The sequence below is a fragment of the Tachysurus vachellii genome, chromosome 11 (genome assembly GCF_030014155.1).
Source record: "Tachysurus vachellii isolate PV-2020 chromosome 11, HZAU_Pvac_v1, whole genome shotgun sequence".
NCBI lineage: Eukaryota > Metazoa > Chordata > Actinopteri > Siluriformes > Bagridae > Tachysurus > Tachysurus vachellii.
The window spans coordinates 15,237,674-15,250,947 of NC_083470.1; the positions used below are offsets into that span (position 1 = coordinate 15,237,674).

Below are 13,274 nucleotides of genomic sequence, written 5' to 3' on the forward strand. Positions count from 1 at the left end.
GCGTGCCTCAAATTGGATAACGCAGAAATCGGGAAAACAAAACCAAACCTATTTGTGTAAACGGATTAATTCCCTGGGATTACCGGAAAGATAAACAGGAACACAGTGTTGACATATATATTCAAACGAGAGAAGACGGTTTGACCAGGAGTGACACGATATGACTAAATACAAGCTTACGGTAATGAAATAATTCGCAGGAAGCGGGTATATTCCATAATCTCCTCACCATCCTCCATGGCGCTTAGCGAATCAGAGCTCACAGAACCGGTGAAAAGGCTAAAAGACCAGAGGCTATAGTTCAGTTAGAAACCTCGGTTTATTTTGCGATGTCAGCTTTCGGACTCAATCTACACTCTGTTTCGTCCATTGCGGCCGAGATTTCAGCACCAGCTGAGTTAGACAGCGCCTGCGCAGACTGCGACTCGCAAACTCCTCCAGCCTCACGAGGAGACTTCACTCATCCGCCTCCGTTCATTCATCTACATCAGTCACCCATTCACATCGGCCCGGGAGGCCTCGGCACGGTTCTGGAGGAAGAACTGGCCATGCTTACACGGGAACGGGAAGAAGAATTGATCATTAACGACCAGGACCCAGATCTTTTAGCGCTTTTCCGGCAAAAAGAAAAGGATTTGGTTCTGGCTGCAAAACTCGGGAAAGCGCTGCTCGAGAGAAACCAGGACCTCACAAAGCAATATGAAAAAATGACCAAGGATCTGAACGAGAAGCTAGAGGTAAGGCATTTTAATTGCAACAAGAAATAGAAGTATAGCAAAGCAAGAAATAAAAGTAATCAAAATGTTTTTGGCCTTGAGTTGGCTTAGGCATCTATATTATTGGCAATATGCGGTGTAGAAAAAAGCAACCAATCAAGGAGTCTATTACAATCAAACTAACACTAAACAAAATTGTTATTTGGAAAAAAAATGTTTTTCTGTTTTGAATGCTTAGCTAGTTTCTCTTTAGGAACAACTGTAAACCTGCACATTCATCCAGGGACTTAATCAACCAGTCATGCACATACAGGTCAAGAGCTTCAGATAATGTTCACATTAAACATTATGAAGAAAAAGTGTGATCTCTGTGACTTTGATCATGGTGTTGAAAACTGCTGATCTCCAGTGAATTTCAGAAACAAATTACACAGAATGATGCAAAAAAAACAAACAAAAAAAAATTATTAATAATAATAATAATAACAATAATAATAATACATTTTATTTAAAGGCGCCTTTCTGAACACTCAAGGTCACCGTACAAAAAACAACAAAGACAATCAAAATCGAATAGCTACATTGCGATACAAATTAGACCAGCAGTACAAATTATGGTGTAGAATAAGCTAAACTAAACAGATGAGTTTTAAGCTGAGATTTAAATAATGAAAGAGAATCAATATTATGGAGTTCAGATGGAAGTGAGTTTCAGAGCTGAGGTGCAGAGTAACTGAAAGCTCTATTCCCCATAGTTACAAGACGGACAGAGGGAACAATGAAATGAGTGGAAGAAGAAGATCTAAGAGTACGAGTTTGTTTTGGAGTATGAAGAAGATCAAGAAGATATGAAGGTGCAAGATTGTGGATAGCTTTAAATGTTAGAAGAAGAATTTTATACTTAATACGAAAAATAATGGGAAGCCAGTGAAGCTGTTCCAGAACAGGTGTAATATGATGGATAGAGGAAGTACGAGTAATAATGCGGGCAGAAGAATTTTGAACAAGTTGCAGCTTATGAAGGGTTTTGTGAGGAAGCCCAATAAGAAGGGAATTACAGTAGTTAAGCTGGGAGGTTACTAGACTGTGAACAAGAGTGGTGGTTGATTGGGTCGTGAGAAAGGAGCGAAGCCTATTGATATTTCGAAGGTGAAAGTATGCAGCCCGAGTAACATTATTTACATGAGAGGTGAAAGAAAGGCTACTATCAAAGATGACACCAAGACTCTTAACCTGAGATGAGGGAGCTATGAGAGTTAGTGAGGGAGATGTCTGTGGGTGAAAATGAATGATAGAGGTCAGAGGCAAATGGGCAGATCAGCTTGAACAGGCCTTCTGCAGTAGCCCATCCACTTCAAGGTTCGATGTGTTGTGTGGTCTGGGATGCATTTCTTTTCATCACAGTTGTAAAGATTGCTAGAGTTGTATTTGAGTAACTTCCTGTCAGCTCAAACCAGAGATGGGTGACTCGAGTCATATGACTTAACTCGAGTCAGACTTAAGTCGCAAATTTGAGACTTGAGACTTGCTTGACAAATATTAAAAAAGACTCGACTTGACTTTGACTTGACATTCAAGACTTGAGACGTACTTGTGACTTGAGTTAAATGACTCAAATTAACTTGTTTTTTTTTTTTTTTTTTAAATCTGCTTTTGAATGCACGCAAGAGCGTAATCTAATCACGTGACACAGCAGGCAAGCAGAGGGAGAGCGCACTAACTAATAAACCTTAACAGTCGTGATGAAACATGGAAGGCGCGACACCAAAAATAATTTCAGGTACCGGGTTTTTGGTGATCCAGTCCCCTTATTTGGTTTAACCACTATTTGGACATTTGTGATGGACAGGACTCCCTGCAGTTTTGGGCTGTGAACAGGCACATCCTCCCCTCTTTGTTCAAGGTAGCGGTAAGAGTTAGTGTTAATTTCGTCACCTATTTTTAATTTAGTCTTAGTCTTAGTCTTGTGCCAAATGTCCTTGTTAGTTTTAGTCATATTTAGTCATTCGCATATCTTTTTTGTTAGTCTTAGTTTTAGTCGACTAAAAGTCTCATCATTTTAGTCTAGTTTTAGTCAAAGGAAAACTCAAGGTATCTTAGTCAAGTTTTAGTCGACTAAAAGTCTTAATTTTAGTCTAGTTTTAGTCAAAAAATTGTAGCTTGACCACATCTGGAATCTATTGTAAGCATAAATACAACGAGGCCTCATTAAATGCAATAATATCAAGAACACACGTGTTATAGTGGAAATAAATAACTTAATGAAAAGCCTAAGATCAAAACTGTAGGTGTGTGTGTATATATATATATATATATATATGTGTGTGTGTGTGTGTGTGTGTGTGTGTGTGTGTGTGTGTGTGTGTGTGTGTGTGTATTGCACACACCATTATTGATGATATTTGGAGCAATAGTACATGTAATTGTTAAACTTGATTCCCTTACATATACATTTGCTTTTAAGCCTAATTATTAATTTTGATTATAATGTGATTGTGACAGGGGCGTGGGAAGAGGTTTCAGGTTGGGGTGCTGAGTTTTTTCTATCACCACTTTTGAATAAGAAATATCAAGGCTATAAAACTTGTCAAAACTCCGCGAATCACAAAAGTATCAGTGAGAAGTTGAGAACACTCGCTTAAACAGTGCATACACTCGAACTTGACTGCACATCACACATCACTTTATTGATGGTGCTTTTAATCGTAATGCAAAGACCGGCCATCGGGACATAAGCTGTCATGTACAATAAAAGAGCCTGCGCAGCGACAGGAAATATAATTTAACACAAAAAGCCTAGACCTAGGGTGGACTTGCGCTCAGGAGATTTTTTATATTTTTTTTTGAGCGGCGTGTGGACGAATTCTTTCTACGCACACACTATTTTATTTCTTGATAACAGACCGCTGCGAACTATAACACACCGTTGCCATGAAAAACAGAGCGTTGCCATGGACACACAGGATTCTAAACGTAGAGACGGAGCGCACTATTTTCTTTAGAGGAAACAATACAATCGTTTTTAAATCAATAAACTCCTTTTTAAATCATCATTTTGAGTTAAATTATTGATTTATTTGGTAGGTAGCAATATAATTAGTGGGATCCGCTTCGCGGACCTGTAACTTGAGCAACAGCGCGAATCCACGAACTCGTTGTGAATATTTTAAAGGCGTAACAGCTGATGAAAAAGCAGAGACAATTGTAGACGAAAATGAAGATAGATTTTATCTTAGTTTATATTTTATACAAAACATTTTCGTCTCGTCTTTTTTCGTCAACAATAATGCATGTTAATTTAGTCTTAGCGTTTTTGGACAGTGGCTCAGTCTTGTCATCGTCTCGTCTTAGTCATGAAAAAAAAGGTTGTTGACGAACATATTTCGTCTCGTCTCGTCTGACGAAATTAACACTAGTAAGAGTTATGGCCATCCCTGCATCAAGTGCACCTGTTGAACGTGTATCGCTCACAATTGAGTGACAAAGTTCGATCAAATTAAATTTTTGCAAGTGTAATGTAGTGTAAATGGTTGGTCACTGTTTATGTGGAAATGTCAGCTTTTTTTGCAATAGCACTTATAATTGGTCTTCAGTGTTAGGCTTTGTGTGAAAAGCGTATGGATCACACACACACACACACACACACACACATATATATATATATATATAAACCCTAAGTATAAATATAAAAATAAAAAACCTCAGAGTTGCAAGCACAGCCATATTCTTGTCTCGCATGCACACGCACACACATTCAATTTAAAGGGATAGTTCAAAGAAAAATTTTAATTCTTTCATCATTTTCTCACCCTCATGATGTTACAAACCTGTATAAATTTCTTTGTTTTGATGAACATGGAGGAAGATATTTTAAGGAATGTTTGTAACCAAACCATTCATGAGCCCCATTCACTTCCATAGTATTCTTGTTTCGCCACTGTGGAAGTGAATGGGGCTCATGAATGGTTTGGTTACAAACATTCCTCAAAATATATTTACAAGTGTCTACAAATATCTACAAGTGTGTTCATCAAAACAAAGAAATTTATACAGGTTTGTAACATCATGAGGGTGAGAAAATGATGACAGAATTTTAATTTTTAGGTGAACTATCGCTTTAATATTAATAAATTACACTCACTCCAATCATCTCTCTCTCTCTCTCTCTCTCTCTCTCTCTCCCTCCAATAGTTAATTCACTTCAAGGTTTGTGTGATTCAATAATTTACATTTTTTGATTGACGTGATTGATTGTTGTTGTTATTCTGTTGTTAAAAAGGAAGGATCTAATTTAAGGATGTGTTCATGTCCCATTAAAAGGGAATGCCTGTTCAAAAAATGCCATTTGGTTGCAAAGAAACCATTGCACTTTTTTATATATACTTTTCCATGGTATTTTGTACGGTGGCCGGGAAGTGCAAAACAAATTAACAAAACCCAAACCAAATTAACAAAACCCAAACCAAATTAACAAAACCCAAACCAAATTAACAAAACCGAAAACACATTAACAAAACCCAAACCAAATTAACAAAACCCAAACCAAATTAACAAAATCCAAACCAAATTAACAAAACCCAAACCAAATTAACAAAATCCAAACCAAATTAACAAAACCCAAACCAAATTAACAAAACCAAAAACACATTAACAAGTCAGACAACCCGGAAGCGGGTGGTATAATTTGTTAATGGAAACTTACCATCATCGGACGAGACACCTTTCATTCACCTGTATATCTTTAATGACAGTCGTCTTGTCCAATGATCGGTAAGTTTCCATTCACAAACTATACCTACCGCTTCCGGGTTGTCTGAATCGGTGCATGAAACACATTAACAAATCAGAAAACACATTAACAAATCAGAAAACAAATTAACAAATCAGAAAACAAATGAACAAATCAGAAAACACAACGACATTTCAGACAACCCGGAAGCGGTTGGTATAGTTTGTGATTGGACAAGACACCTGTCACTCAAAGTATACATGAAGTTCAACAGTCTGCCACAGGGAAAAGTTGGAATGGATGGATGGAATGGATTACTGTGGATTAATTCTGTTATTTTCTTGAACGGAGAACTTTATTTAAACGGAGAACTTTACACATTACACATAAGATTCCATACCTGTATATCTTGAGTGACAGGTGTCTTGTCCAATGATCGGTAAGTTTCCATTCAAAAACGATACACTACCGTTTCTGGGTTGTCTGACTTGTCGTTGTGTTTTCGAATTTGTTAATGTGTTTTCGGTTTTGTTAATTTGGTTTGGGTTTTGTTAATTTGGTTTGGGTTTTGTTAATTTGGTTTGGGTTTTGTTAATGTGTTTTCGGTTTTGTTAATTTGGTTTGGGTTTTGTTAATGTGTTTTCGGTTTTGTTAATTTGGTTTGGGTTTTGTTAATGTGTTTTCGGTTTTGTTAATTTGGTTTGGGTTTTGTTAATGTGTTTTCGGTTTTGTTAATGTGTTTTTGGTTTTGTTAATTTGTTTTGCACTTCCCGGCCACCGTACTTTTGCCATGTTTGAGGCATATTGAAACTTTTCATGCTTTTATGTTGGCCTTATTTCAGTTACATTTACATCTTAGGTTTTGTTGTTTTGATTTTTATTCATTTTTAGATTTTTATTCTATTCACAACTCTTGCAACTCTTGCAACTTTTTTGTTGCAAATAAAACTCTCATAGAGTTTTAAATACTGTAAATACCATAAATACTGTAGATTTAACTTTGTTTAATATATACATTTAGTTAAATCATCAAACATCTGTATGACTTGCCAGTGACTTGCTTGACTCAAGCTACGACTTGACTCAAGCTACGACTTGACTTGACTTGACTTGACTTGACTCTCACAGAAATTGACTCGGACTTGCTTGAGACTTGAAGGTTAAGACTTGAGACTTACTTGTGACTTGCACATGTGTGACTTACTCCCACCTCTGGCTCAAAACATTCTGGTCATTCTTTTTTGAGTACTCTTGTCAACAAGTTGCTTCAGCCTGCAGATCTTTTGTAAGACAGAATGCTTTTGTTTTTCACACTGTTCTGTTGAGCATTATAGAATGTTGTGTGTGAAGATTACAGTTTCTGTACCTGCCAATTTTGTACCAGCAAACATGTGATCTTTGATGTTAATTGATGCCCTTGATCTATATCTGCATGATATTATGCCCTGTGCTGCTGCCACATGATTGGCTGATTGGATAAATGCCTAAATGAGCAGGTGTACAGGTTTTCCTTTTAAAGTGACTGCTGAGTGTATATCACTCAGGCTCACAAGGAGCCAGTGGTTTAATATTAATTACTGACAAGTGGGTCAAGTAAGCTGTAAGTTATTAAATAATTTTTTTCATATTTTAGTCACTGTTTGTAGGGTCAAGTTGACAGTGCCTTATGAGTAATCTATGTAACGAACTAAGCATGATATTTATCTGACTGGAATTGCCATGTAAGTCGATCTTTATACTGCACACTGTAAAACTTCACTCTGAATTTACAAATATTGAATTTATCCTACATCTATTGCTTGAAAAAAGCTACTACACACAAATTCACACACCACGCGCTTATCTAATTAACACAAATGATTATTTCGGTGTTTTGTTCATTAAAGTTCCACTGACAAATCAAGTTTGGCCACAGTACAGGCACAAACCTCTGTTCTTAGCATCACATTAAATACTGGATAGAAATACTGGCTAGTCCTATAAACTTCAAGAACTTGAAATGGCTGCAGAAATTTTGTAACCATTTTGTAAAAGATACAGCATGTTACTGTTTTGTGTAAATACAGTGAGATGTTGTTAGAAATTACCTGTTATTTGACATTAAATGGTTAAATTGCAGAGGTAACATTTAGGATGAATTTGTGGTGACTTAAAGGTGTATAACAAATCTAGACCAACAACTGAATGGGTTCCATTGGAGTAACAAGTCAGCTCGTATAAGAAAATTAGCACTACCAAACATTTGATGTTACTTCTGGGCCTATAACTTTAACATATTACTTTACTGGGTTGGATAGAGATATCTTCTTCCTGTTTCTTACTTTCTAATATTTGTTCTCAGCTCCCCCTTGAGGTACACAAAATTTCAAACAATCCATTAGTTACCAACAGTTATCAATTCAGGAAACAATTCAGTTTGCACAAAGCCTTGATTTACATGCCAATTTCATTTCAGTATTTAGTATAAATACTGAAAGAATGTATCAAAGGTATCAAACAATATATAATCAGAAAAAATATAATCAGGGAAAGAGAATATAGAAAACAGAAATAGAGTTAGTGTAATCAAATATGTAGAAGTAGTGTGATGCAGTATGTGCAGGATGTACAGTACATGTAGTGCAAGTGGGCTAATGTACGACTATTATAGTGGCAGTCCAGAAAGGGGACCAGGCTCTAGCTGTTCACCAGGTTGAAGGCGCAGATGGCCTGTGGGAAGAAGCTCCTCCTCATTCTCTCTATGTTTGCCTTCAAGGTAGGGAAGTGCTTCCCCGAGCACAACAGAGAAAAGAGGCCATTGTTTGGATGGCTGAGGTCTTTCACTATCTTCCTGGCCTTGGTCCAGCACTGCTTGCTGTATATAGAGTCCAGATCAGGGAGCTCCTTGCAAATGGTACGCTCAGCTGATTGCACCACCCTCTGGAGAGTGCAAGAGTCTGAAATGGTAGAGACACTGCAGGGCCTTCTTCACCACAGTGTTGATGTGACAGGACCATGACAGATCCCGTGTGATGTGAACACCTAGATACCTGAAACTGTCCAGTCTCTTTGATTGTGAGTGGCTGGTAGTTCTTCTCCTGCTTCCTGCTGAAGTCTACTATCAACTCCTTTGTCTTGATGACATTCAGGAGGACATTGTTCTGACAGTCTCCAGGTTTTTAATCTCTTCTAGGTAGGCTCTCGCATCATTGTTGGAGATCAAGCCCACCAAAACTGTGTCATCAGCAAATTTGATGATGGTTGTGGATCAGACCTCGATTTAATTCTCACCCTAGTCCCTGGTCAGAGACAGCTAATATCAATTATCTGTGCTAGACATGCCCTAATACAATGTAAATTGCTTCACAGAGCTCACTTCACTGGACTAATGCCTGCAACAGTTGCAGACTATCTCCAGCTGATCACCTTCATATATTCTGGTCGTGCCCAATGGTAATGGGATACTAGTCTGATATATTTGGAACCATTTCACAGGCCCTTAACACCATCATTGGCCGCATTGATGGCCCTGTTTGGCCTTCCCCGTGCTTTTTTTATTTGTTTGTTTGGTTTTTTTTTGTGCCCACTGGGGAGGATTGTGGGTGCGGGTTTTGTTTCTGTATTGATTGGTTTGTTTCTTGTCTCTTTCTTCTCTTATTTCATTCTGTAATTGAGACAAAAGAAGTTCATTAAAAGTTTTCAACAGGTGTATAAAGATTTATACTCCTTACACTTATGAATGATTGGATGATGCAGGATCTGTGGAGATGTTACACAATGCAGCCACTGTTTGTTTCTTTTGTAGTGTGTTTGTTTGTTTATTAGCTTATGTTTCATGCCAAACTGAACTAACAACTAACAATCAGATTGGTGAGCAACAAATGGTAGTGAGCTGCAATTCTTGAAAACCACAAGGAGAAATTTTATTTGAAATTGAAGTTGTCTTCCCAGACTAAAATATAATTTTATTTGTTGACTCCTGCCTGCTGCACTGGACTTTGCAGCACACTGTATACTTCAGCTTCAAGAGGCTTAAGAATGAACCTTTTACTGAAACCTGGATCTGGCAAAACTGGTAAAGCTGTCAATAGTATTGCAGATCTATGATGAAGTTTACAGCTTTTGTAAATCTCAACCAAAGTCCTATTTACCAGTTCTGAAAACCTTTCATGACCCTGCATGTAATTAGAAAGACTAATTAGAAAGACTAGACAGCACTTGTTTTCACAACCACATTTCAATTTTAATTGAGTTTAAGTAGAAATTCTCAGAGGAATCAGACTCAAGCTATTTTTTAAAGGGATATACCAAATCCATTGCAAATAACGTCTGACATTCATAAGTTTACTTCATAAATATAAAAAGGGCATTTGTAAGTGTATTATACAATGTAATAAAATGTCATCACAATGTAAAACATTAATAGTGCTGTGCTTATATAAATGCCCATAAAAAGCATTTATTACAGCAATCATCAATTTATTAATGTAGAATGTTCAGGTTTTATGTATTTGTTCATTCATCTTCAGGAATTGCTTTATCCTTCTCAGAGTTGCAGAATCCAGAGTTTTTTGTGGAAACACAGAGCACAAGGTCGTAAACATCCTGGACATATTTACACCTAGTGGTCACCTACCATCTTATTTGTACAGTGGGAGGAAACACATGAAGATACAGTGAACATAAGGAACTCCATATCCACATCAAAATGGGGACCTAGTTATTTGGATATCCAAAGCCTGTACTCCAATGGCAGCTGTGCCTATATCTGCTACTGATCTGTAATGTCAACTTAACTCTCATCTTGTTTCAGCTTTGCTACAATGTAAAGTAATGAGAGTACAGCTTGTATAAGAGTGTAAATTTGCTGTCCCCTCAAAATAACAACACATGGCCATTAATGTCTAAACCGCTGGCCACAAAAGAGAGTACACCCCTAAGTGAAAATGTCCAAATTGGGCCCAAAGTGTCAATATTTTCTGTGGCCACCATTATTTTCTAGCACTGCCTTAACCCTCTTGGGCATGAAGTTCGCCAGAGCATCACAGGTTGCCACTGGAGTCCTCTTCCACTCCTCCATGAAGACATCAGAGAGCTGGTGGATGTTAGAGACCTTGCGCTCCTCCACTTTTACACCTAAGCTTCTTTAGCAAGGCAGTGGTCATCTTGGAGGTGTGTTTGGGGTCGTTATAATTTTGGAATACTGCCCTGCGACCCAGTCTCTGAAGGGAGGGGATCATGGTCTACTTCTGTATGTCACAGTACATGTTGGCATTCATGGTTCCCTCAATGAACTGTAGCTCCCCAGTGCAGGCAGCACTCATGCAGCCCAAGACCATGACACCCCCAGCACCATGCTTGACTGTAGGCAAGACACACTTGTCTTTGTACTCCTCACTTTGTTGCCGCCACACATGCTTGACCCCATCTGAACCGAATATCTTTGTCTCATCAGACCACAGGACACGGTTCCAGTAATCCATGTCCTTAGCCTGCTTGTCTTCAGTAATCTGTTTGCAGGCTTTCTTGTGCATCATCTTTAGAAGAGGCTTCCTTCTGGAACGATAGCCATGCAGACCAATTTGATGCAGTGTGCTCTGTATGATCTGAGCACTGACATGCTGACCCCCCACCCCTTCAGCCTCAGCAGCAATGCTGGCAGCATTCATATGTCTATTTTCCAAACACAACCTCTGGATATGACACTGACCACGTGCATGCAACTCCTGTGGTCGACCAATGCGAGGCCTGTTCTGAGTGGAACCTCTCATGTTTGAACCACTGTATGGTCTTGGCCACCGTGCTGCAGCTCAGTTTTTTAGGGCCTTGGCAATCTTCTTATAGCCTACGCCATCTTTATGTAGAGAACAATTCTTTTTTTCAGATCCTCAGATCCTTTGCTATGAGGTGCCATGTTGAACTTCCAGTGACCAGTAGTGAGAGTGATAACACCAAATTTAACACACCTGCTCCCCATTCACACCTGAGACCTTGTAACACTAATGAGTCACATGACACAGAGACACAGAGAAAATGGCTAATTGGGCCCAATTTGGACATTTTCACTTAGGGGTGTACTCACTTTTGTGGCCAGTGGTTTAGACATTATTGGCTGTGTGTTGAGTTATTTTGAGGGGACAGCAAATTTACACTGTTATACAAGCTCAATCATTACTTTACATTGTAGCAAAGTGTCATTTCTTTAGTGTTGTCACATGAAAAGATAATAAAATAAAAGAAGAACAAAAATGTGAGGGGTGTACTCACTTCTGTGAGATACTTTACATTATAGCACAGCAGAACTATTTTCTACACTGAGGAGGTTGGGGTCAGAGCACGGGGCAGATACGATACAGCTCCTCTGATGCATGAAGGAGTAAGGGCCTTGCTCAATTGCCCAACATCTTGGCATCCTGGGGTTTAAACCCGAGTTTTCCAATCAACAAACCAGAGCCTTAAACACTTGAGCCACCACTCACCATTCAATAATCTACAGTAAACTCCACATAGATAGTAACTTGAGCTCAGTGTCACTGAAGGTCTACAAGAATATGTGAATTAATTTTGCATTTGCCTATTTTGTCTGCAGAATCTGGAGCAGGAGAAGCATGAGTTGCAGCAACGCTTGGAGAGACGAGAAGGCGAGTGGGAAGGTCGAGTGGCTGAGCTGGAGACTGATGTGCAGCAGCTCAAGGGTGAACTGGATAAGCATAAGTTGCAGATGCGTGAGACTGATCGGGACAAGACCCATGCCATCACAGAGCTCTCAGAACAAAACTACAGTCTGCTCGAGCAGCTCAGCAGAGTGAGTGCAAAATTTTGTGTAGTTTGGCACGAGACATAGTGGGTAGTTCTACAAATGAACAGAAGGATGCATAGAATGAGACTAGGTCTAGGACAACTAAACTGGATTTCTGTAGAGATTTATGGTTAGCATGGAATTACAGCTGTGAGGAAGTAATTATTGATTCAGGCATTAGTGCAAGATTATTGATGTACTGTTATTGTATAGTGTTACCCATGTAGTAAACATTCTAAATTGAATATCTGAATTGCAATAAAATCCTTTACTGTGGCAAAAATATTTTACACCAGCAAAAACTTTGTAAGGGACTGCATGTACCTTTTCACACTGATTCCTGGATTGGCATACTTGCATACACCATTACAATGAAATTAAAGAGTAGTGATCATTTACTATATGACACAAAAACTGTTCTGTACCAAGCACTGATACCAATACAGCATGCAGTACTTATATTCACTGAGCATGCACAACGTATAAGCAGGTTCCTGAGCTTTGATAAATAAGTCATCATGTTGAGTCAGTCCCACAGAAGACTGTGTATAATGTGTAAAGGGAGCAACAACTGTTGTGTATTAAATTAATGTTGTTGTTTTACCCACATTTTCCATAATATACTGTGTTACCACAAGCTTCTGGTGTTTCTTCAAAAAAGGAAGAAAGTTAAAAGAGCAGATGATCCACATGTGCATATGATTTCTCATGAAAATAATTACTAATAAATAATAATTTAAAGATATTCAAGAATTTTTGCACAGTTGCATAGTATAATTACCAAGAAATTTGGTTATTTGTATAGTTTTGCAATTCAGATAATGTTATTTTGAAATAATTTGGTTAACAATGTCATTTAAGGCTGAGATTATCATCTGATGTTATCACTTCAGAAAAAACATCAAAAAAACAAGTTATTTACATCACACAACCCCATAAAATCAGTGAGTAGAGTATTTCTACACTGAAGGTATGAGAGAAGGACTCTTCCAGGACTTGTACAGATTATATTCTTCTTAAATGTATATCCAGTATTTGTAGTGGATTGGGT

General features: G+C 38.2%; 2 protein-coding genes across 3 annotated transcripts in view; both read left to right on the forward strand.

Annotated features, from left to right (window-relative positions):
* The first annotated feature begins 220 nt into the window (after positions 1-220).
* bicdl1 (BICD family like cargo adaptor 1) overlaps positions 221-13,274 on the forward strand; it is a 28,243-nt gene continuing 15,189 nt past the window's right edge. For both annotated transcript variants that reach the window (XM_060882332.1, XM_060882333.1), the window contains exons 1-2: positions 221-737; positions 12,014-12,229. In XM_060882332.1, the coding sequence (XP_060738315.1) occupies positions 330-737; positions 12,014-12,229 (624 nt within the window). In that variant the 5' untranslated portion in view covers positions 221-329. The remainder of the gene's footprint in view (positions 738-12,013; positions 12,230-13,274) is intronic.
* Positions 9,857-13,274, forward strand: part of gucd1 (guanylyl cyclase domain containing 1) — a 153,648-nt gene continuing 150,230 nt past the window's right edge. Inside the window, exon 1 of the mRNA XM_060882338.1 lies at positions 9,857-9,866. The gene's annotated coding sequence lies outside the window, so the exon portion shown is untranslated. The remainder of the gene's footprint in view (positions 9,867-13,274) is intronic.